This window comes from Alosa pseudoharengus, unplaced genomic scaffold (genome assembly GCF_046254945.1).
Source record: "Alosa pseudoharengus isolate Yale_2024_CS ecotype anadromous, Long Island Sound unplaced genomic scaffold, YU_APseudo_1.1 YU_APseudo_1.1_scf_17, whole genome shotgun sequence".
Taxonomy (NCBI): Eukaryota; Metazoa; Chordata; class Actinopteri; order Clupeiformes; family Clupeidae; genus Alosa; species Alosa pseudoharengus.
This window is the reverse complement of record NW_027468640.1, coordinates 36,045,051-36,069,905: the sequence shown is the minus strand read 5'-3', so window position 1 is coordinate 36,069,905 and position 24,855 is coordinate 36,045,051. Positions and strand designations below refer to the sequence as shown.

General features: G+C 41.0%; 1 protein-coding gene across 2 annotated transcripts in view; it reads left to right on the top strand.

The window, feature by feature from the left end:
* eno3 (enolase 3, (beta, muscle)) overlaps positions 1-4,843 on the top strand; it is a 12,758-nt gene extending 7,915 nt beyond the window's left edge. For both annotated transcript variants that reach the window (XM_076289416.1, XM_076289415.1), the window contains exons 10-12: positions 1,130-1,238; positions 4,349-4,407; positions 4,589-4,843. In XM_076289416.1, the coding sequence (XP_076145531.1) occupies positions 1,130-1,238; positions 4,349-4,407; positions 4,589-4,655 (235 nt within the window). In that variant the 3' untranslated portion in view covers positions 4,656-4,843. The remainder of the gene's footprint in view (positions 1-1,129; positions 1,239-4,348; positions 4,408-4,588) is intronic.
* The last annotated feature ends 20,012 nt before the right edge of the window (positions 4,844-24,855 follow it).

Genomic DNA, 24,855 nt, shown 5'->3' with positions numbered 1-24,855 from the left:
TATGTTAGGGTGGTGTGGGCGATTACTATTGAAATGTTAAAACCGAATTGTCCACTGAAATCAGAACTTAAACAACCCCTGAATTCATAATGGTGGGTGGGTATAAATTGGGTACAAATTGTAACCCAAATTATTAATTGCACAAAAAGACAGATTAGATTCCCCATGCAAACTTTGAAATGAACAAACTGAACAAAAATGTTGGTAGTGTTGCATAGGTTATAGATATTAAATTTGAAAATAAAGTTGCTTAATATATAAAGACGTATAGGCCTGCACAATATTGATAATTTAAAAGTAAAAATCACATAGGCCTATTATTTAGGAGGACTACCCTCGCAAAAAAGGGGTGAGGGTATTTTTGTTTTAAATGAGTAGCCCTCCATATGATTTCGGGTCTTCAGGTAGCCCTCATTCCCAAAAAGGTTGGAGACCCCTGCAATAGGGCCTCCTCGTCGAGCGGCAAGCTGAGATCAGTATACAATAGGGCCTCCTCATCGAGCTGTGAGCTGAGATCAGTATACAATAGGGCCTCCTCATCGGGCCTCCTCATCGAGCTGCGAGCTGAGATCAGTGTACAATAGGGCCTCCTCATCGAGCTGCGAGCTGAGATCAGTATACAATAGGGCCTCCTCGTCGAGCTGCGAGCTGAGATCAGTATACAATAGGGCCTCCTCGTCGAGCTGCGAGCTGAGATCAGAAACAATAGGGCCTCCTCGTCGAGCTGCGAGCTGAGATCAGAAACAATAGGGCCTCCTCGTCGAGCTGGGAGCTGAGATCAGTATACAATAGGGCCTCCTCGTCGAGCTGTGAGCTGAGATCAGTATACAATAGGGCCTCCTCGTCGAGCTGTGAGCTGAGATCAGTATACAATAGGGCTTCCTCGTCGAGCTGTGAGCTGAGATCAGTATACAATAGGGCCTCCTCGTCGAGCTGTGAGCTGAGATCAGTATACAATAGGGCCTCCTCGTCGAGCTCAGGGGGCCTCAGGGGGAATAAGCCAATTAGTTTCAGTTGACAAAAAGCAAAAGTCTTTTACAGAACCTGGTGGTGGAAATAGTATGATCAAACACTGTGAACACTTCATCCACCTAGACTAATGTTTGTGTGTGCATGTGTGTGTTTGCAGGTGTAAAATGTCTCAGGCTGCTGGCTGGGGTGTGATGGTCAGCCATCGCTCTGGAGAGACAGAAGACACCTTCATCGCTGACCTGGTGGTCGGACTCTGCACTGGACAGGTACCTAGTTTTCTCTCCATTAAAAGGAATGAAATGTTTAGCGATCATGAAATTCATTCAATCTTTATTTATTCTGAGAGGTTCATTGAGGGTAGTCCTCATTTTCAGTGAAGCCGAGATTACACCGTAACAATGGAATAACGAGATATAGTATAATAATTGTGGAAAACTAAAACAAAATAAAACCAATAATAAGATAACCTACATAACATTATAAAGGAGGAAGGGGAAAATAAAAATACAGAAAATATTAATAATAAAATAATAACAATAATAAAATAACATTTACATAAAACAGATACAATTTGACATAAGAAGGTTTGTGATTACAGATCTAAATTGATTATAGGAAAGTAGAGAGTTAATTTTTATGTTACATTGGAGATTATTCCAGGAAGTAGGGGCGCCATAAAAAAAAAGGCTGCCTTTCCCAACTCAGTGTGGATACGAGGAACCTTGAGCATCAAACAGTCATTTGATCTGGTCTGATAGGGACCAGAATTCCAAACAAGCATGTCTGAAATATAACCTGGTAATTTAATAAATAATACAATACATGATGTCAACAAGCAGGAAGATAATGAAGAGCAGTAGTCCTACTCACTTGTGCACGTATGCTATGGAAGATTGATCAAATCTAGCAAGAAGGAAAGTGGATGACGTGAAAGTGAAAGTAAGAAAGTAAGCAAGTTAAGGTTGCTTTTGATATAGTACAAAGACGCAAAATTAAGCAATAAACCCCGAGAGGCCGTAGGTTACACTGATTCTACAACAGCTAAGGGGCGTTGTTAGGCACGACACGCTAATGGAGTGCCTAAAACCCCCCTTAGCTGTTGTAGAATCAGTATAACCTACGGACTTGAGTGGCTTATTGCTTTTCTAAAACTGTTACTATAAATACCTGGCAAAGTTTCATAAAGTAAAGGCAAAGCAACGAGAAATGTAACGGTTTATTCATAGATAACCATTCTTCCGCCAATAAATATATTTCCTCTTTCTGAATGGCTGCCAAGCAACGTCGAGACACAGCTACTTTAACTTTTGTATCAAGTTATGGTAGCGCAGTAATATAGAACGGAATGCGGTCAAGGTGTATGTTTGTGTTGGATTTTATAACGGCATCGAACATGATTCAGCCAATCACAATCATGGACCGGAACTATCAGTTTTAGAACTGGTGCTCTAAATACCGATTCTGTTGTCTTTGAAAGGTTCTCTTATTGGCGCATTTAGCCGCAATTTGGATGAACTCTGCTTTTACTATAGGTGGAAATATTTAGGCGCTTTCATGGGCAGTTTTCATACATATAGGGGAATAACTAATTAGGCACATTTTACGCTTCTCCCCCCATCTTTTTACACGGAACTCCCTCTTTCCCCTGACCCTCCTATGAATGCATATGCATGACACAGAAAAGCGCAATTTGACATTCTCAGCTCCCGTGACAGGCAGTCTGTGCTTTCACCTGTTTGTACCTCGCCATTTTTTTACGCGCATGTTACTAAACAAATACGCCTGAAGTGGGCGCAAAAGCATTAGTACATCTGGCCCTCAGTCTTTATGATTCCTCGTTTTCTTCTCTTCAACTCTCTTTCTTTCCCCTTCTTTTTGTCTCAAGGTTTGTCTGTCCCTGCCTGCACACAGTGTTGCCACAGTTACCTTGAAAAAGTAATCTGATTACTGATTACTGATTACTCCTTTAAAAAGTAACTTAGTTACTTTACTGATTACTTGATTTTAAAAGTAACTAAGTTACATTACAAGTTACTTTATTAGTTACTTTCAGCAGCTGCCGACAACACCCCCACCACCTCAACATAAAAATGATAACCGGTTTTGCCAATACTCACTATACAGGAAGTGCATTTTAACAGTAATGTCAGCAATGTATAGCAGACATACCAACCTAACCTACTTAGATACTGAAATTCAGATGTTTGTTCAATAATGTCTAAGTACACCAAATAAGGAAGGCCTATTGATAGAAATTGATGTTATAGTAAAATATGTTGATTTTTTTTTTCATGTAGCCTTGGCAACTAGCCATCTTGAATAGGCCTGAGTAATATGCAAATGAAATTACACTTGTTAAACTCACCTCAACAAGTCTTTTTCAGTCATTTAACCCGCCGTGAGCAATGCTAAAGTCGCTGTTACAAACAGTGCAGTGTGCAAGACTATCATTATGTTTTAATCTTATGAGACAATTGGGTACACTTTTGTGTAGTCTGATGTGAAATGGGTCTTAAATCGTCCTTTTTGAGGGGCACTGACGCTGCCATGACGCTCCTGTTTATAGATACACTGACTGAACTGATTAATTAAGTTTGGGAGAAAAGAGATATAAGCACGTCTTACACTGAAAACTGAATGGTTGATTTAGCAAAACAGACCAGGATGCTCTCTGTCTTGGATGCGCTTCAGGCACAAACGCACCACTCCTCTCTCTCTCTCCCTCTCCGTTGTGTGCGCGTTAAACTCATATACACACGCGATTTGAATCCGGTCTGGCTTGCGTGATCTTGTTCGCTCTAGGTTCCGGGAGATTTTATGTAATTTGCGGGCGTCAGGAAGCCGCTATCAATATGTGGGAGACTCCCAAAACTTCGGGAGACTTGTGATGTCTAGCTAGTATTTGCAATGTACCTTAATGTTGTCATGTTTAGCTGACACAAACTCAAAGTAATGACTGATGAAATGTGCATCTCTCTCTCCCTCCATTGTTGTTTACGTTTGTGTCGCTGCGGTTTTACACGTGAATTGTGCTCATGCTGAAAACGTGAGCATAGCCTACATGACATTAATCCCCAAGACAAGAAGAAAGAAAAGAATATATGTTTTTACTAAGGAAAATTACAAAAATAGTAACGCACAGTAACTTAGATAAGTAACTTTAATCTGATTACTGGTTTGTAAATAGTAGCGCGTTAGATTACTCGTTACCGAAAAAAGTGGTCAAAATAGACTAACGCGTTACTAAGTAACGCGTTACTGGCATCACTGCCTGCACATGCCTTTCCTTCAGTCTGCTGTTATTTTTTCTCTACTTTTCTCATCATCTCTGTTTCTCTCTCTCTCCTGATCAGTTCATTTGTTTCTCTCCTTTCAGATTAAGACTGGTGCCCCCTGCAGGTCTGAGCGCTTGGCCAAATACAACCAGCTGATGAGGTGAGACACACACACACACACACACACACGACTGCAGTTAGTACAGATGAGATCAGCACTGTTTGCCAGTTTGCATATGCCATCTTGGATGCCAATCTCTACACCTCTCAGTTTAAGTAACTGCCTTTGAGACAAATGGATGGATGAATGAATGAATACAACTCTGCAATCTCATTCACAGGATTGAGGAGGAGCTTGGAGACAAAGCCAAGTTCGCCGGCAAGCACTTCCGTCACCCCAAGATGTAGACACTTACCACAGCAACACTGGAGCACACAAACACACACACCAACATTGATCATCCTCATCCATGACAACACCAGAGTAAGACGGCATCTGACACACACACAAGCATATGAGGATGAGAGATGACCAACGTAATGTCAGATTTTCAGAATTCCACTTTTTGAAATAAAAAAGAACACAAATTGTGTTATTTCCTTTGTGTGTTTGTGTCCTTTGTGCACTATGTCTGAGCTTAATAGTCTGGATATAAAAGCAGAACAGGGCTGTTTTTTATTTATTTTCTCATCATATATCACCTTGTGTGCAAATTTGAAATATGAGATGCGTAACAATAATGCCCTAATACAAAATACAAGGAATGTTAAAACCAAAAGAAGAAAAAAAAAACAAGACATGGCAGATGACCAGATGATTGCGTCACCAGGGATGGCAAAGCAAGAGGCTACACTGAGATTCTGGAGGAAAAGATCAGGCAGATCAGAGACCTGTCCCAATAGGCATCATTGGACCATTAAACCATACAATGATCCAAAACATACAGCTAAACAAGGCAAGAAATGGTTAACAGAGAACAATACCAACATTTTAGAGTGGCCCAGCCAGGGTCCAGACCTCAATCGGTCAAAAAAGTTAGCACAAGGCCAAAGTGATGGCAAATGATCGTTCCTGCCTCAAAACCCAGATTGCTGCTAAAAAGGTGCGGTCTAAAATCATTGTGGAGACATGGAGAGGCTTGGTAGGTATTATAAGAACCATTTCAAGAGCTTTGATGGTAAATAAAGATGTTTCCATTGATTATTTAAAAAGGGAATGAATCATTTTGGAAAAAAAAATGTATACCATGTTTCTACCACATTGTCTTACAACCTTTTGGCATGTGGTAGTGTCATTTTCAATCAGAACAAACATATTGGTCAAGAGATAATCAACATTACATCAATATTTGCCAGGGGTATGAATAATTTTATTCTTAACTGTATATATATATATATAATATATATATATATATATATGCCTTAAAAAAAGTATTTTCAAAATACAAAAATACAGTGTTTTATATTGATACACAATATGATTACTGTATTTTGTAGTTTATTTTGATACATTAAAAATGAGGGTATTAGGTATTTTATTTTGAAATACATCCTGATGTATTTTTGCCCATCTCTGTGCGTCACTATATTCTGTGGCAATCACAGTGACCGTGATGTGTTGCTGGCACTGACTGAGACAAACAGCTCTAAATGGCTGAATATACAATATAGGATGCAATTAACACTAGTTACAGGAAATACAGGAAAATATAACACAATATGTCTATGTCTATGTCTATTATCAAGTTATTCTGAGCACATACACATTATTTGATTATGCACCATGTAAACTGGTCTTGTTGTGGCCATTGGCCATTGTTATGTAGCCTACACTAAAATCATACACCACAATGAAAGGGAGCAAAAAAAGAGAATGATAGATAACGCAAACAGAAACTGACAAAGATTGAACTGAAAGAGGAGAAGGAATTCTGCAGGAGGTACATCACCTGGTTGGTTTTTTGTTCACAAACTGCAGCCATCTTGCATAAGAATAATATTCTATGTCTTGTGTATTTGCATGTCACAATACATTTTCAACCTTGTAACATATTGAAAGTACACTGTAATGGCACAAATCAAATGCAGCGTAGGCTACGCCCTCCAGAATTATTGCCACATTTGGTAAAGTTGACTAAAAACAGGTATAAAAAATAATATTTTGGTGATTCATTGTAATCTCACAATGAGGAAAACTCCAACCTTGAATGGAAGCAAATTTATTCTTCTCCATAGTCTTGACATGACTGGTCAGATCATCACCACCAGTGTTGCCACAGTTACCTTGAAAAAGTAATCTGATTACTGATTACTGATTACTCCTTTAAAAAGTAACTTAGTTACTTTACTGATTACTTGATTTTAAAAGTAACTAAGTTACATTACAAGTTACTTTATTAGTTACTTTCAGCAGCTGCCGACAACACCCCCACCACCTCAACATAAAAATGATAACCGGTTTTGCCAATACTCACTATACAGGAAGTGCATTTTAACAGTAATGTCAGCAATGTATAGCAGACATACCAACCTAACCTACTTAGATACTGAAATTCAGATGTTTGTTCAATAATGTCTAAGTACACCAAATAAGGAAGGCCTATTGATAGAAATTGATGTTATAGTAAAATATGTTGATTTTTTTTTTCATGTAGCCTTGGCAACTAGCCATCTTGAATAGGCCTGAGTAATATGCAAATGAAATTACACTTGTTAAACTCACCTCAACAAGTCTTTTTCAGTCATTTAACCCGCCGTGAGCAATGCTAAAGTCGCTGTTACAAACAGTGCAGTGTGCAAGACTATCATTATGTTTTAATCTTATGAGACAATTGGGTACACTTTTGTGTAGTCTGATGTGAAATGGGTCTTAAATCGTCCTTTTTGAGGGGCACTGACGCTGCCATGACGCTCCTGTTTATAGATACACTGACTGAACTGATTAATTAAGTTTGGGAGAAAAGAGATATAAGCACGTCTTACACTGAAAACTGAATGGTTGATTTAGCAAAACAGACCAGGATGCTCTCTGTCTTGGATGCGCTTCAGGCACAAACGCACCACTCCTCTCTCTCTCTCCCTCTCCGTTGTGTGCGCGTTAAACTCATATACACACGCGATTTGAATCCGGTCTGGCTTGCGTGATCTTGTTCGCTCTAGGTTCCGGGAGATTTTATGTAATTTGCGGGCGTCAGGAAGCCGCTATCAATATGTGGGAGACTCCCAAAACTTCGGGAGACTTGTGATGTCTAGCTAGTATTTGCAATGTACCTTAATGTTGTCATGTTTAGCTGACACAAACTCAAAGTAATGACTGATGAAATGTGCATCTCTCTCTCCCTCCATTGTTGTTTACGTTTGTGTCGCTGCGGTTTTACACGTGAATTGTGCTCATGCTGAAAACGTGAGCATAGCCTACATGACATTAATCCCCAAGACAAGAAGAAAGAAAAGAATATATGTTTTTACTAAGGAAAATTACAAAAATAGTAACGCACAGTAACTTAGATAAGTAACTTTAATCTGATTACTGGTTTGTAAATAGTAGCGCGTTAGATTACTCGTTACCGAAAAAAGTGGTCAAAATAGACTAACGCGTTACTAAGTAACGCGTTACTGGCATCACTGATCACCACATAGCAGCAAAAGGCCGGTCTGCACTAACGGGGCAAAGACCCCCTGTATGTATGTGTGTTGTAGTGTGTCTTTGACTTCTCGTTGAACATCCTGTCAGGTAAGATCAGTGGCTGGCTCTAAAAGTGCAGGGGGCTTCCCTCTTGTGGGCATCAGGGGAAATGTAGGAAAGTGTTGGATTCTCTGGTCGTTGCGTTGTGTTTTAGTTCTAACGTTAATGGTCAATAGAGCTTGACAGCTGGATCAGGATCGGCGATCAAATAATGATTTATTGTAGATGGTAAAACAATGAATAACAGAACACAGGCTCGAACAGTAGGCTAAAACTTTCCCGACAGAAGATGCTTCTCGAGTCGCTTCCTCGATCTGTCTCCGAGTTAAAACCTAAGACAAAGCCTGTTATACTAAAACATACAAACGTAAATCATGCCAACGTGGCAGGTGCCAACCAGTGTACAAAACTGGCTCTGACCAGATGGAAGAATAGCCCCAACAGAACAACATGCTATCTCCCGGCCCGTGTTATCACTGATGTTCCTCTCGGATGTTCCAAAGCCCAGGGACGCATGACCTTCCTGATGGTAGACACAGACAGGCCTATGGATGAATAGACACAGGCCTAAGCCTCCCTTAGTGTCCACATCTGGTCAGGCATTTAGTATTAGACAAAGTTATGTACAATATGAACTTCTCCCCGTTGTATACTACACACAAAAGTAACATATGGAACACATCAGAATACAGTGAGAATGAATTCTACAAACATAGTAGAGTAGATTTTAAGCTTATCTTCAACAACATAATAATGAGCTCCCATGCTCATGCCCTTAGAGTGTAGCACTGTAGCTGCCTGTTGACTGCAGCAACCTGAGCTAGATAACTATAGAGGCTGCGGTCCTTCAATGTCTGCAGCAAGCTCCTCAGGATGTTTTACCAGTCTGTTGTTGCAGCAGCTCCCTCTTCTATGCTGTGGTATGCTGGGGAGGAAGCACTAAGAAGAGGGATGCTGGGCGAATGGACAGGCTGGTAAGGAAAGCTGACTCTGTCGTGGGAGCTGAACTGGAGTGTATCATTTCAATATCAGATAAAAGGACCCTGAACAAACTGATCAACATCTTGGATGACTGTCATCCACTCCAGAGCACTACAACAAAGCAGAAAATCTTGATCAGCTGGAGACGCTCACTGTCATTGACAGACTGAGGAAGTCATTTGTCCCCAGGGCCATATACCTCTTCAATGCTTCACTAAAAGGGAAGAGCAGAGATAGACTTCTCTGCATAGTCTGTCTGCCTCTCCACCTTCTCCACCACTTCCACTAACTCCTATAACAATGTTTGTGTACTGACTGTCCACTGGCCTACGTTTTTACTGCTACACTGTTTACAGGCTATATTAGCTCATATGCACAACCCGCCTCCCACAGCCTGGATTGTGGCCTTACTTAATACTTGACCAATGGCTGTAACCCTATTACTTCAAACCTATCCTTGCACTGCTATAGTTTTTATATTACTATGTCTACATTATTGTCTTATATTGTCCATATTTATTTAATGCTGGTCTCTAGACTTTGTCCTTACACTGTTGCACTGTTGGACTTACTTATTTGCACCATCACCATGACACACTCTCATAGAGCACCTTACCATACAGAATCACAGGGTCAGTCCCTGCCCTGTCACTGCACCTCATGCTTATACATTCTTAAGCACATTATGTGTATATTCTATTTAGTATTTTTAGCACTTTTTTTATCATACTGTCTATATTGTTCAGTGGATTTGTTATTTTTTATCATACTTTTTATGCTGTAAGTGTATGTTGTGTGTGATGTCTGTATGCTACTGAGACCTTGAATATCCCCTTGGGGATAAATATTAGTAATAAAGTAATAAAAAAGAATAATAAAGTATCTATCTATCTATTTAGAACAGGTTGTTTTTGTTTTTTTTTCGTAACCAACAATACTCTGTGAAACAAACAGAGATCTTTGTGAAAAATTGCCGGAATTCTCTTTTAAAAAAATGTATTTGTAAAATAATATTCTCTGTAGAAAACCAAGTTAGAAAACCAAGACTTTAAATTATGTTAACATCATTTAAGGGAGGAGGGAGGATCAGGTGGGTCTTCCCACCGTATTCCGTCCTCACTAGAGTTTTTTCTACCTTAAAATAACAGCCCCAAAATCATTTTGATGGCATGGGCAGTAGTGGTGCAGAAGCTGGGCTACTATGCAGTAGTCCGAAAAAATTCCCAGCTTCCACCGTTGTGCCCTTTAGCAAGGCATTTAATCCCAAGTTGCACCGGGGACCAATGGCCCTTGTAATATAATTCTCATATTTAAGTCACCTTGGATAGAAGTCACTTTGATAAATAAATAAATAAATAAATAAATAAATAAATAAATAAATAAATGTAAATTTAAGTTGCTTCACTTGTAATAGGACTAAGCGAGTTGCTTGTAGCTTGGTAGGAACAGTGAACCCCTCCCACCACCGGTAGGCTAGTGAAGGGAGTGTTAGTAGTATTGACGTCAACAAACAGAAAAAAAATGCAGATGTGTAATCTGATGTGTCGACAGCATATTACAGCTTTTCATTTACATGTACAGTGTACACCCTATCAATTACAAGTGTTCTTTCATAGTGTTAGTCTTTGCCGAGTGTCTGTTTTTCTCTGACTGTCTTTCTGTTTCTCAGAACCTTGTCTACTGCCTGCTGCATCTCCCTGTAGTCTTGCCTGTTCAACACACACAGCGGCAGGTCAGATAAGCATTTATGTACTTCTGAATGTTGCACACACGTCGCACACATAAACAAGGTTGGCCTTTGCGCTGCAGGCGGCTGGATTTGACACCCCTGCCCTGCTGCATGAGGCACAAGACATTCACACTAAGGAGATCATGGTAAGCCCGCTGTCCATTTCACCAAAGAATACACCTGCTGACTAACTGGGCATACACACACACACACACACACACACACACACAGTAACACACACACAGACACACACACACACACACACACACACACACTCACAGAGACACACACACACACACACATACAGACACACACACACAGACACGCACACCACACACACACACACACACACACACACACCACACAGACACACACACACCACACAGACACACACACGCACACACACACAAACACACATCCATTCCTCTGCAATTGCTATGCTAAACATTTTAATACATACCTACTTCATACTATTACTACCATGAATTCAGTCCTGTTCACAGACACACAGACACACACACACACAAACACCTCCCTCCATTCTCTGACGTCAATGCAGGCGGGTGTGTGTGAGAGAGAATGGGGTCTTGGGTTTAAGAGTGTGTGTTGCTTAGTGATGAGCAGTAGGCATAAACTTCAGCACAGATTTAACTCCCACAGACGTACACACAAAGTGTGTTTGAAAAAGAAATATGCTATGTTTGTAGTAGGTTCATTTTTTATTCCAAGCCCTGATAAAGACCTCTGACTTAGGTCGAAACATGTTGGCTTTTTAATGAAGTAGCCAGTTACAATAAAGGCTTATTAAAATGATCCACATCCCTTCCTCGCTGTCACCGTACTTGGAGTGCCTGTATTTTTATTTGTTTAATCTTTTGTTTTGCTTATCTTTATCATGTGAAACAGCTTGAACATGCATTTAGGTTTTCTGTAATAAATTCAGTTCAGTTTCCTGAAATACTGTGACTGTACTATACCTGTGTGTGTTTTGTTCCCCCAAGTTTGTGTGTGCGTGTGTGTGTGTGCGTGTGTGTGTGTGTGTGTATGTGTGTGTGTGTGTGCGTTGGGTCTTTGCTGGCAGAGCTCTGTGGCGCTCTGTGGGGTCACTGCACTGTGCGTCAGAGAGATGCTGTGCTGGAGGGATGTACGCAGACGAGAGGAGGAGGAAGAGAAAGTGAGGAGGAAGAGAAAGGGAGGAAGAGAAAGGGAGGAAGAGAAAGGGAGGCCTCTCTCTCTCCTGTGCCCCGCCTCCTCTATTCGCTGCACATCCATCTATCACTCTCTCAGACAGACACACACACACACACACACACACACACAATGGATTGGGGACTGGTTTTGTACACACACACACACACACACACACACACACACACACACACACACACACACACACACACACACAGAGCAATGAGTGATGGCAGGACTAATTGAGGTTAACCTTTTTGAAGCCCCCCTACTACCTAGACAATATACAGACATACACTCACACACAGAGCACTCTGACGTCAGTCTCAGCATACTTACTGAGAATGAGGTAGAGGTTGCAGGGTGTCTGTAATGGCATTCTCTTTCGACTCCACTCGGGTGTCGGTGGGCTGTTGAGAACAAAACAATCGAATCCGACTGGTATTGACTAAAGTAGACAGCACAACACTCAGACTTCCCCTCTGGCAGGCCTGGAAGGCAAGACGGAATATTTCCACTGAATTCTCCAGATACTGACTGTTTGAAGACTGACTACAGTCATTATTCATCAGGTCAGACCAACATCACTCAGAGCGCATACTTCTGGTGTATTTGGTCATCTTATGTGATGTTTAACACATAGTAATGGCATAAAATTCTCTTTCAAGTTTTTGCAAAATAATTGACTTGAAGGTGAAGTTGTTTCACAGATTAAAGAATCGCTTATATTAAAGCTGGTGAAAGTCAACATTTAAATTTTTGATGAACAGTGTATAACACTAATTTTACTATTAAACCTCCACTGTATTTATATTTTTCTGTTGACATATCTTTGTATTTATGCCAGTGTAAACACATTCAACATAAATCTAATTGATTCTACTTATATGTTTCACACACCATAGGGTGAAACACCTCTGAGTAGAAAATAGTGTTGAAAGCTATTTTGAACAGCTGTTCTTTAACAAATAGAGAAAACCTTATTTTAGTATGTCAATATAATGCGGAAATGTTCACTTTGTGTTTTTTTAGCTACTGTTTTGGTTGTTTAGGTATCATTGTATGAATCATTGTTTATGTATCATGTATGAAATTCCAATGAATGCCAACTGTGAATGTCCACCCTACAAGCACCCAAACAGAATCTAAATCCAAGCACTCAAGTGGATTAAAATGGTAAAATAAGTTGAGTTGTTTAAAAAATAGAAAAGATCCTCAATGCATTGTGGAAGTCACTATTTCTCTGTCTCATTCTAATGGAGTCCATGGTGGTGTGTTTGAGTTCACTTTTGACAGACAATGACCGGATAAAGTCTGTGACGAGGAGTCAAGTTTGTGGCCAGCTGGTCTCTGAAGTGTGGTGGCTGCGGTGCCTTTTGTGTGCAGAAGTAACCTTAATAACGAGAGATAAAGGCCTTCATAACCTCCAGCTGGCTTTTAAAACTTCTTAATGAAAACAAACACGCTTCATCTTTGTGCCCCCCCCCCCCCACACACACACACACTCATATTACCACCAGCTAGCTACCTCCCTCCCTGTAGCCTTGTGTTGTGGGTGAGGTGAGGGTGCTTCACCTGCTAGTCATCTCTAAGGAGACTGCCTCCTCGTGTGGAACTATTGGCCCACTGTGTCTGTGCTGCAGGGAGGAAATAGTTTCTGGCTGTCCCGTCGTTTCCCGGGCGAAGTTTTATAGGGGGCGGCCCCCCCCAAGAAGGTCAGAGGTCGTGGCAGACTTGGGGTGAGCCTGCCATTGTCTTCTGAGGGCCATGTAAAACAGAAGGGGAGGTTAGGCGGTGACAATTGTAAATGCATGAGATTGCCGAGGCAGGGTTTTACAGTCCAAGCATATTTTTGTGTGTGTACATGATTGATGAGGTTGGTTTGACATTCCACTCCATGTTAGCGGAACATTTGTAGTTCAATCTTGATGGTATTAGTGACGGTGTCCTTCAACACACTCTTACACCCACAGACAAACACATGAATACAGATTTTTCTCTGGATCACACTTCATCTGGAGACAAAAATATATGTAGGAAACCCACACGGGAGAGCGGGCACACTTCAAGCTCTTTCGTGGGAAGTTTATCACCATGACAACAGAGGATGCAAGGCCCTGACAATGTGTGGCGGAGAGACAGGCGTGGGAACTTGGGAGTGTATATCAGATCCGACACCCAAAATGAAGACGAAATGAACGAAGGATGGGATGATTAAATTAGAGAATGGAGATCACAGAGGCTACAGCCTGGTGTGCTGTGGCTAAGGAAGAAGAGAGAAAGAGAGAGAGAGAGAAAAGAAGAAAAATGAAGAGTTGGGTGATCGCCATGGGTGATGGTGTGGAATGTGTGACATCACGGTGGAGCTCCTCTTTAAGGCCCTGAGCGCGCCGGACTCTCTCAGTCTGGACCCGTCCTGAACCATACAGGACAGAACCTGTGACAGGCGCTTTGACGACTAGAACATTCACCAACGCACCAGGAACATACCTGCTTATTGAAATCAAAGAGAGATTTTATTCAGAGCTCTATTGCTAAGACCTTTGCATATTCAAAAACGAAACAAAATAACAACAGGATGGCTTCATTTTCTACCTCCAAATGTTCCAAGTGTTTGCCGTGCCTCGTCTTCCTCATTATCTTCTTCGCTGCTGTGCTGGTGGAGAGCCGACCATCGCCACAGAGATCTGAGGGCCAGGTGAGCTGGAGAACTTCATCTGCTTATGTTCACAGTGCTACCCTCTCCAAGCTCGAGGTTTACACCCTCACTATTGGGGAAATACATTTTGTAAATAAAAAAAAAGTTCAAATTATGCTCAAGTAACACATTAAACACTTGGGGAAATCGAGTAAAATTAATGTTAAAGTACATTATAGGTTAAATCTGAACCAAAGCATTTCTGGTGGCACAGAAAACAACATTGAGCTAAATGTAACTCGGGGACAAACAAAATAAAATAAAAAAGTATTAAAGTCAACCTTTTGTAGAGCATTACGCTAACATCAGATTAATTCTCATTTCAAAGTATCTGTGTTTCTACCAGAAACCCTCTAGGAACGGATCAAAAAGGTCTATGTCTAAGGTAGTAAGATAGTGTCTTCCATTTCAGAACACAGATTAGGGGAACATGGAATTAGAAGATATCTACATAAACTATATGTTGCCCTATATTATTACCCCTGGAAGCACAATTTGAATTTGCTCAGCGAGTCACTCTGACAATGAGTAATAATGCTCATTACTTATGTCACTTGTATCGTGGGGCACCAATCACATCGGTGTATCTGATATAGGCGGGCCAGAGGCGAGGTAAAGAGACAGCAAACGACAGCGCTGCAATGTCGGAAAGTCCGGAATCAGTCAGTAGACATTGGTCGTAGTGTTATCCAATTGCGTGAAGTGAGATTTTCAAATGCAGGCTTGGTGCCGCCCCTCGAGTTGGGCCATTACATTAGTCATGACCAGACCCTTAATCTTTCTAGATTTCCAGGGTCTTGATTTCAAGGCTACTATATTGTAATAAACTTAACAATGAACAGGATCCTGTTAATCCTCATCCAGTATCCACAATTTACAGTTTACATTGTAAATGGAAGACATTGTACAGTATGTCATGTCAAAAAGGCTAATATAGGTTTTGCAAGTATAACTACTTCTTTAGAGCTCCACACATGCTTTGAGTAAAACAACAGACTTTTCACAGAGTAGCCTACACACAGAGTGTATATATGTATGCATGTATGCATTTATTATATTATTATATTATAGTATCCCTTTGTCATAATTGCAAGTTCTAATTGTAACATATACACTTTTGTGTTTACAGGAGTTTTTGGATTGGTGGTTTTGTGTGTTTGTTGTCTGCTAACAACTCTGTTGTTTTTTTCTGACATTGGCATAGATTCTGCGAGACCTATTTGGCCCAAAGATCTCAGCTCTGCTATTGGCCCCCGCTGAGGTTACAGAGGGGTCAGCAGACAACCCCACACTTTCACCCAGTGGAAGACATGGTCCATCTGAGAGCATGGTTCCCCAACACCCTATGCCACACCACTTCCTGAAGTTCCTAAGTCATCAAAGGAAGTTCAACGGGCGGAGTAGAAAGACATCGGCACGTGGATGTTTTGGCTTGAAGGTGGACCGCATTGGAATCATGAGTGGACTGGGTTGCTAAAAAACAGAGCAGCAACTGAACTTGCATGGCTACAAACTGATCTGGGCAGAGCCCATTTACCAACAAATTAGGACAAAAGAGAAGAGAGTGCTAAAACAACTCTTAATAGCACTTAACAGCACTCTTCTCAAACCATCTGAGCCTATTTCTTTAATTAAGCACACCTGGGTATATTTGTTTATGACCAGGGGCCCTTTCTTGTTAAAGGCCCCAGGATGTGTGTGTGTGTGTGTGTGTGTGTGTGTGTGTGTGTGTGTGTGTGTGTGTGTGTGCGTGTGTACCTCTGAATGCCTGTTGATGTAAATGGTAGATATGACACCTGGCTTCCAAGCTAGTAGCTGACTTGATACTGACCTGGCCTTAATCTGCCTTCAATCGACCAAATGTATCAGGTCACCTCAGATCAGGACCAGGAGTAAGCAAATATTTTTTTCTTTAACAAGTGAGATTTGCCTCATGCTATCTTTGTTTTCTATTGTTCTGTGTATTGTAAGTTAACACCTGAGATTCTGTTGCGAATATGTGGATGTGTCCTACCCTTTTCCTGACTATCACCTTAACATGATAAACAGGCTATAACTGTGTCAAGAGTGTACACGTTATTCCATGCTCTGGGATGTATTTTAATGACAACATGATCTTTGCTACAACGAGCCAAATAACAACTGGCTAGTGATAAATTATTGATAGATTATCACTGATATAGCCTAATAGTTCCAGTGGTGACTTATGAGATAAGGTGCCTGAATAAGTCTTGTAGTAGGCTATGTTCATTCAACTATTCCATGGTCAGGTGTGGAATCTTAAGGTGAGGCTAATTTATGTTTACAACTACATATGATAATAAATTATGATATAAAGGCGTTAAGTATTTTTACTTTTTACCCAACACTGCAGATAATTATCTACTTTTGAATAGCCTACTATCTGTTTAAATACATGCTAATTTGCTTATTTTCTAGGTATAGCCTACTCTGAGACAGAAATCTTTATATAGGCCTATAAATGTATACAGTAGGCTATATATAAATAGGTCCAGCCTATAGGCTATACCAAATGTTCAGTTTTTACTCTGAATAATAATAATGGAAAAAAATCACGTTGGCTTATCATATGCAGATGACACCCATATAAAAAATCTTGGCATCATGGATAGGGACAAAGTGAGAGATTCAATTTAATTCTGGCCACTAGGGAGCCAGAGTGGAGAGTAGGCCTACTAGGAGAGGAGCTACATGTCTTCTTTGGATGATTGCAGCCAGGCTAGCCAGGCGTGCTGCAGCATTCTGAATTTGTAACGATCTTACTACACAAGCAGGTAGGCCAGCTAACAGTGAATTACAAGTCCAGCTTGGAGATAACCATGGCCTGTACAAGAAGTTGTGTGGAATCTTGTGTCAGATATGCACAGCCGTAGCCAGGATTCTTCAACGGAGTGGACTTTTGCGAAGTATAGGCCTAGGGTGGGCCTTTATTTTTTTATTCCAATATGGGCAGCATATAGGCCTACAGTAATCGTCCCAACTTTAAACAACACACGAACACACGAAAAAAATTCAATCAATTTGCAATGACCACTGAAGAGTAGCCTATAATATGACTATTCATTAGGCCTACATAATTAGCCCATATGAAACTTGTGCGGCCTTTATTGGTGCGGATTATGCATGATGCAGCGTATGCGGGAAATTACTGTATTAATATAAATGCCAGTAGCCTACAATTATCATTGTACTTAAATCAATGAATGTGATTATGTCCTAGTTACGTGCGCTTTAGTGTCGTACACTGACATTCGTCAATGGGGATAGTCGCCGACCCTCAGATGTGGATATTTGGAGGTAAGGATAGCCTTCAAGAAACAAGGTTATCGCAGTTGCTGTGAGACATTTGGCCCTTCTCCAGTCTCTCTCAAAATCAAAACACAGCCAATTCACGATTGGACTTTTCGATTATGTTTCTAAATGTTGGGACTGATGGACACTGAACTCTGGGGGTTATTTGAGCGTTCGTTGTGAAGTGGTTTACTGTAAAAGGAGCGTCGGATATCCCGTCTGTCTTTGCACAATTATAGGGCCATGATAATGCATGCGCTATACCAGTCGAGAGAAACCCAGACTAAATAAATATGCAGACATGTTATGTGCAATTCAACAACTGCACGCATGACATGTAAAAAATATAGGCCTAGCCTACATTATTGTGTAGTAAATTGAGTTTATCCAACCTGCTGGCAAGCCAAAATGCGTTGCATAGGCTATGGCTTTATCATTGTCCTCTAAAATGCAATAGCCTATAAGCAACTTGAATAGGCTATATCGCACACCCAGTTTGAACACCCTGATGGACACTGAACTCTGGGGGTTATTTGAACGTTCACTGAATGGTTTAGGCTACTGGAGCGTAAGAATTCCGCACGTCTTTGCGCAATTGGTCATTGATTGACGGACATTAATTAATTAATAGGTGGCCTGCACACAGAGTTTGTTTGATGCATGGAGTTTCCGACTGTTCTCCCCTGAGAGCTTAGAGAATAAAATGAGGAGAGCTACCTGTGTTTTACATAATGTGTAACATTTATTCACACGGCCAGTTCAAAATCACCTAAGGTTTTGACTGAAATGTGTGCCGATATCAATTATTGGGAAAAACATTGTTTGGAGTGGATGGATTGTTGATGTCTGCAGGTGCAGATATCATGACTACAGCTCATCCATGCATCTAGGATGTTGGAATTTGATAGGATAGGACTGCAGAGATAAATTGAAAATGAGGATGGGTAATGTCGGAATAGCGGTAGGCCACGAAATAGCAATTCGTTCCCACAAAATAATAAGTTGTGGCCACAAAATAGCAATTCGTTCCCACAAAGTAGCCTACTAATTTGTGGCCACGAAATATTAATTCGTTCCCACGAAATAGGTCATTTGTGGCCACAAAATATGTAGCCTATAGTCTAACGTGCACTGGACAGCTGGGTGAGCAAATCGAGCGCCAGTAGAAGGCTGTCATGTCTTTTCTCATCACTCCCCAGCTCTCAATTCTCTGGTTTGCAGTACGGTACAACCGGGACGATTGAAACGGGGGACGAATGAAACATTCCGGTTTTCTCCGAGTGCAACGATGATAGACAGACATCATTTGGACAAAACATAGATCATATTAACCTCCTTTGCTCAGCCAAATGTCATCCTGTTACGTCCTGTTATCAAGGACCAGGCGATAAACGATTTCTGATGGTCACAAGTTTACTTCATTAGCGGTTTATTTTTTTTGGATTATTAAAGAGTGTTTTTCATTTAAAGGTTTGACATGCTTATTCAGTAGAGCATTTAGTGCTCTCCCCAATCCCAGACGTTCACATTGCATGTTTGTTTGTAATGGATGCAAAACAGCCTGCTAAATGTCTATGGGGGGGACGATTGAAACAGCTATTTCATTTGTCCCGACCAGGCAGTAAACCCCATTTATTCTAAGTCAATGCACACGTATATGTGTTTATACTAGTGCTGTCAAACGATTAACATTTTTAATCACGATTAATCGCTGAATTCCTATAGTTAATCACGATTAATCACATATTTTATCGCATGATTAAAATTATATTATTTTGCATTGCTGAACTTTCCAGGAGTCCATATTAACAGTATACAGCAATTATTGTGTATCTTGATTAGGATTCAAATGAAAGCAAAGCAAGTTACTTCATTAACTTAACTTTAAGAAGTAGGTCTATTTGATTATTTCAAATCAAATGTCAAAAGATGTGCAGCAGACCTGAGGCAACACAATATATTCTTCAGAAATATAGCTAATAAAGGACATAACAAACATAAAATAGCCTACTATATTCATTATCTTTGAGTTCAAAGACATTAGTGCACTGCCATTTTATAGGCTTAGGCTAGGCACAGAACATAGCACACGCTAGGGAAGTCAAGAACACTCGCACCTTACACACATAGGGTTGGACGCCACACCATAAGCATACCTGCCAACACTCCCGTTTTTCCCGGGTTTCTCCCGTTTTTAGCCCTATCTCCCGGACCCCTCCCGGTTTGTTATTTCTCCCGGGAAACTCCCGTAATTTCCATGGCCCAAACTCCTTTATGAATCGGACCAATATGTTTGTCTAATGTTGACCAGTTGCCAGATATTGTATCAAATGCATTATATTCACACCTGCCACACACACCATATACAATTTCAACCCGTTTGTCACCTTAACCTGGCAACCTCCAGTTGCGCAGTCGCGTTTAAGCGAGCCGATAGACATGGCAGCTGAAGGCGGTCGCGGTGTCCCCGCAAAGAAACCGAAGTACACTTGTAAATTTCAGCAATGTTGGACGCAACAATTAACGTGTATCTTACCCAGTCATATCGACAACCTTGACGCTTTTTGTAAGGTGTGTCGTGTTGATTTTAATGTAGGCCACGGAGGGAAAAATGACATTAGTCAGCACATTAAAACACAGCGGCACCATCGCGCAGAAGAGGCCAGTAAGGGCACACAGGCGATCTCATCCTTCATCCTTCATCACGAAAGGACAGACAGAGGCAGAAAACGTGATGCAAGCCGAACTGAAGATGCAATGTTGATAGCGCAGAAAAATGTTCCATTTGTTTCAAAATACACTCTATCCAAGAGGGCACTGAGAGCAGCTAAATCTGCCACATACAATTACAACACTTCAAAAAAAGTGAGCACATATTCATGTTTACAAAACTGTAGCCTACAACTGTAGGCTACTTATGCTTACAAAAGAGAGGCACAGTTATTGATGCTCAAGGAATGAACTGTAAATAAATGTGTGAAATGTGTTTGTACCACAGTGTTATATGTGTACAGTGTTATATGTGTTTTAATATGTTTCTGTTGTAATAAAATTACAAATAAAAATCTAAAGAAATATCAATAAATCAAGTTATGTCTTCATTTATGGGTATTGCAATATTGACAAGGAGCACCGCCGCCCCTTTTTTTTTTTTTGGCCTCCACCTAGCATGGACGGATTATGAACTTTCGGGCCCCTGGGCCCAGATGTATTAAGGGTCCCCCACTAATTGTCGCATATGTGGAAGGGGGGTTTGGGGGTCCTCCCTCAGAAATGTTTTAATTTGTTTGATGTGATTTTCTGTATTCTGGTGCATTTTGGGGATGGCCAATACTAAATTCAATCAGATTCATAGCCTACTACATCCTGATAATGTGTTGATATTGAGGCAATGATTTCATGCAAAGGCTTGGGCCCCTGGGCCCGTGCAGTGATCCATCCCTGGCGGAGAGGTCTCCCACTCCCGGCTCCTCCAGCACTGAAGACACTGTCTCCTACAGAACGCAACTTGCTCCTCTATGGAAAACGTGCCCATCTACAGGTGCTGCTTTGGAAATCACCAGACCGTCCTGATCCACCGGCTGTGGATATTACCGCGTTTGGATGGAGTAAGAAGACAGGTATGAAGAAACGAGAAGAACTCGCCCACCCTCGATTCAAGTCCTGTTGCTCCTCCTGATTTGTTAGATGTTATCAGCTGTAACTGCACAGCTGGGTTAAAACTGTGTATACATGTATCTGGAAAGTGCAACTGCAGGCCTGGCCTGTACTAATTATTGTTTCTGCAAAGGCAGTGATGTTACATGTTGCAATATATTAACACAGCAAAAAGAGCAGAAGGACAGGGATGAAGAATCTGGAGAAGATGACGACAGGACAACGGATGAGGACAGAGAGGAGTAGTAGAGGCCACTGTAGTTCTTCACTTTGTTACTCAATTGTGAGTCACAGCAGAGGGCCAGTGAATAGCTATTTTCAAAATTATTGTGGAATTCAGAAAATACTTGAGGATCCAAATTATTCCTGAACACTGAACATTAATTTATCCTCCAAAAATCTGTCTAAATCGGCCCCAAAAACTCAGCAAAATCAGCTTAATGAGAGTAAGAATGTGACCAAACCATGTTTAAATAGTGATTTTCAATCTTGAAAATGTCAGGTATGGACTCAGCATCTCCAGTAACCCCTAAAAACATACTAACATTGTCCATTTTGCCTAAGCAGCTCCTATAATATGATCAATATAGGCGATTATGCTAATTTATTCTAATTATCTGAATTACACAAATTGCCCAACATATGCAAATTAGCATCCGGCAGTTTCTGCATGCTGGGGACCCATACTATATATTTCTATCATAAAACTTTGGTGTACTCAACATTTCCGGGTTCACCTTTCTGTCCACCGGACTAACATATAGCCTGCAGCAATCTATCTAAAATAACACATACTTGAAGTACCATTCATGGTATGTTGTCAAATATTGAAGTTGTGGGAAGTTCACATAATTTAAGCTGTAGCCTATGTTTCATTCGTCCCCTATGCTGTTTCATTTGTCCCAGCCAGGAGGGACGAATGAAACATAACGCACGTTCGACTTCTCCTTAAATAACTCTTGAGCGGTTTTGTACAGAGCTGTAAATGCAACTGTATTTGACAGAGGACAGATGTAGGTTGCGAGTGACAAAATATTAACTTTCAGGGTTTTACAATGTCTTTGTAAATTACGTTTCATTAAAAAGTGTTTCATTTGTCCCGGTTCTCCATCAGCCTCGGCGTTGCTCCTGACCGTCCACCTATCTCGGCACAGATCCTCGGGTCAGCGCACCTCTGCGACGCAACGTTTTACAAAAGATAGAAGTGCCCGAGATATGATTTCATCAGCCCGCGGCGTATGCAAATAATAACAAAGAAATGGAACAGTGATGGGTGTGTGGGTAGAAGGCGTGAGATGAGATGAGGATGGGGAAAAAGTGAGAGTGAGGAGGGGGGGGGGGGGATGAAGATTCACCTCCAGCTATCTGATGCATGTTTTAATGGAAATGTCACGGCCGCCTTATAAAAAAACGCAAACGAGAGAGACACGTTCAAGTCGTAGCCTACCTACGACACGTTCAAGTCATAGCCTACCCCCCCCCGTAGTACTAATGCAATACAACAAGCCAATCAACCACAAACCAGGCACTTTCAATAAATGTGTAAGGAACAAGATATGCAACAGTGCAGTACAAAAACAGCTTTGTGGGTGGATGGAAATTTCAAGCATCATGCAAGGACATATCTGCGTATCATAGCAAATTAAATTGTCGTTTTTTTTTATTTGTGATGAAAGTTCTGTAACGCCTGAATAAGACAAAAATGAATTAAGATAAAAAATTAAGGCTAGCCTACACAAAAATCAGCATGGGAGAGATGAGTGTGCAGGGTAACCATGAATGACATATAGACAGTGAGCGAGTGGTATAAATTTTGGTTGGACTTCCAAATGGTTAAGGTGTAGATCTCAGAGATTTTCGCAGAAAATTCTTAAAACTACATAGTTCTCAGTAAAAATTTCAAGTTTTTGCCTGAAATGGCACTGTGCCTACAAGGGCATTGTTCCCACCTCTTTTGGGGTCAACCATCAAGTGCTGGACCTCTATAGAAAGCTGAGAACCTGTAGCTTTCGTAGGAAGCAGTCAAGATAACTGTGTGATACTGACAAAGAGCTACAGAGGGTAGAATATAGTTTTTTCTTTCTGCCGGATTACAAGCATCTCTGAACTGACCACATTTCACATATAGAATGAAAATATGAGTGCTTTAGACTATTATTTGCCAAGGTATGCCCATGCGTTTTGTAAAATGCCTATGGATACTCCCCATATGACTTTTTGTTATCCAAAATGCATACTGACAATCAAATGCTTACTGCACATGAACCCCTTTGTGTAGAAGCATAATCCTGGTCTCAAATGAAAGGTAACACTTTGAGGTTTCTTGTGGACTATTTAGATTGTATGTCAGGTGTTCTGATATAGACTGACTACACAAAATATGGAATAATTACAAAAAAGTCTCTATTTTTGCATTTACTTTGTTGGTTCAATGAGTGTGTATAAGATAGACTATATCTGTACAACTAATATTGGATAATACAACATGAAGATTCAATTTCTATGGATTCTTGTGAATATTTCAGTACCCAATATGAGGCATCTAGCTACTTATTGTGCTGCAGCTACACTGCAGCCAGAAGTCAGGGTATCACCAAAAGCGGAGGAGGGGGAGGGGGGCATTTTGGATCAAATTTAATTGAGACATAATAAAATTAATCTGAGAATGTAAAGCACTATATGCTGTACATGAAAAAAATTTCTATATGTTGTACATGAAAAAAATTGTCATTTTTGGATTCCCAAGAGCCAAAGCTTTGAAATGGTGTATAACATTACTATGCTACATAGAAATATAGTGCATACAATTGATTTAGAATGTTGGGGGGAGGTGGGGGAGGGGGGTAACCGTCCCGCCGGCGGGACACTGAAAGTTATTTGGTGCATCTATCAGGTCGATGGCCGCGTACGACTCACGGCCGCGATAAAAGCTCTATGCGCACTGCGCAGACTCATCGGCCGGCCCACCGGGAAAACTCCCGATCGTCCCGATTGCCACTCCGCCCCTGCTTACGATCGTTCGTTTGGTTTTTCCGACTGTTTCCCAAACATGCTCGTAGCTTGAACGCGCATGCACTGCTCTTAAGATGCTCTTAAGGGGAGCTGTCCACGTTAATAGTTCTGGGCCCACTTCCCCGATAACGACGGAGACACGCTCTTAAGAGGGTTTTCTACGATTCATCTTACGATCGTTCGTTTGATTTTTCCGACTGTTTCCCGAACATGCTCGTAGCGTGAACGCGCGTGCACTGCTCTTAAGATGCTCTTAAGGGGAGCTGTCCACGTTAATAGTTCTGAAATATCCTCTGATTTGACGGTGATGTCAGGTGACTGCACGTCACAGCTATAGGCCTACCAT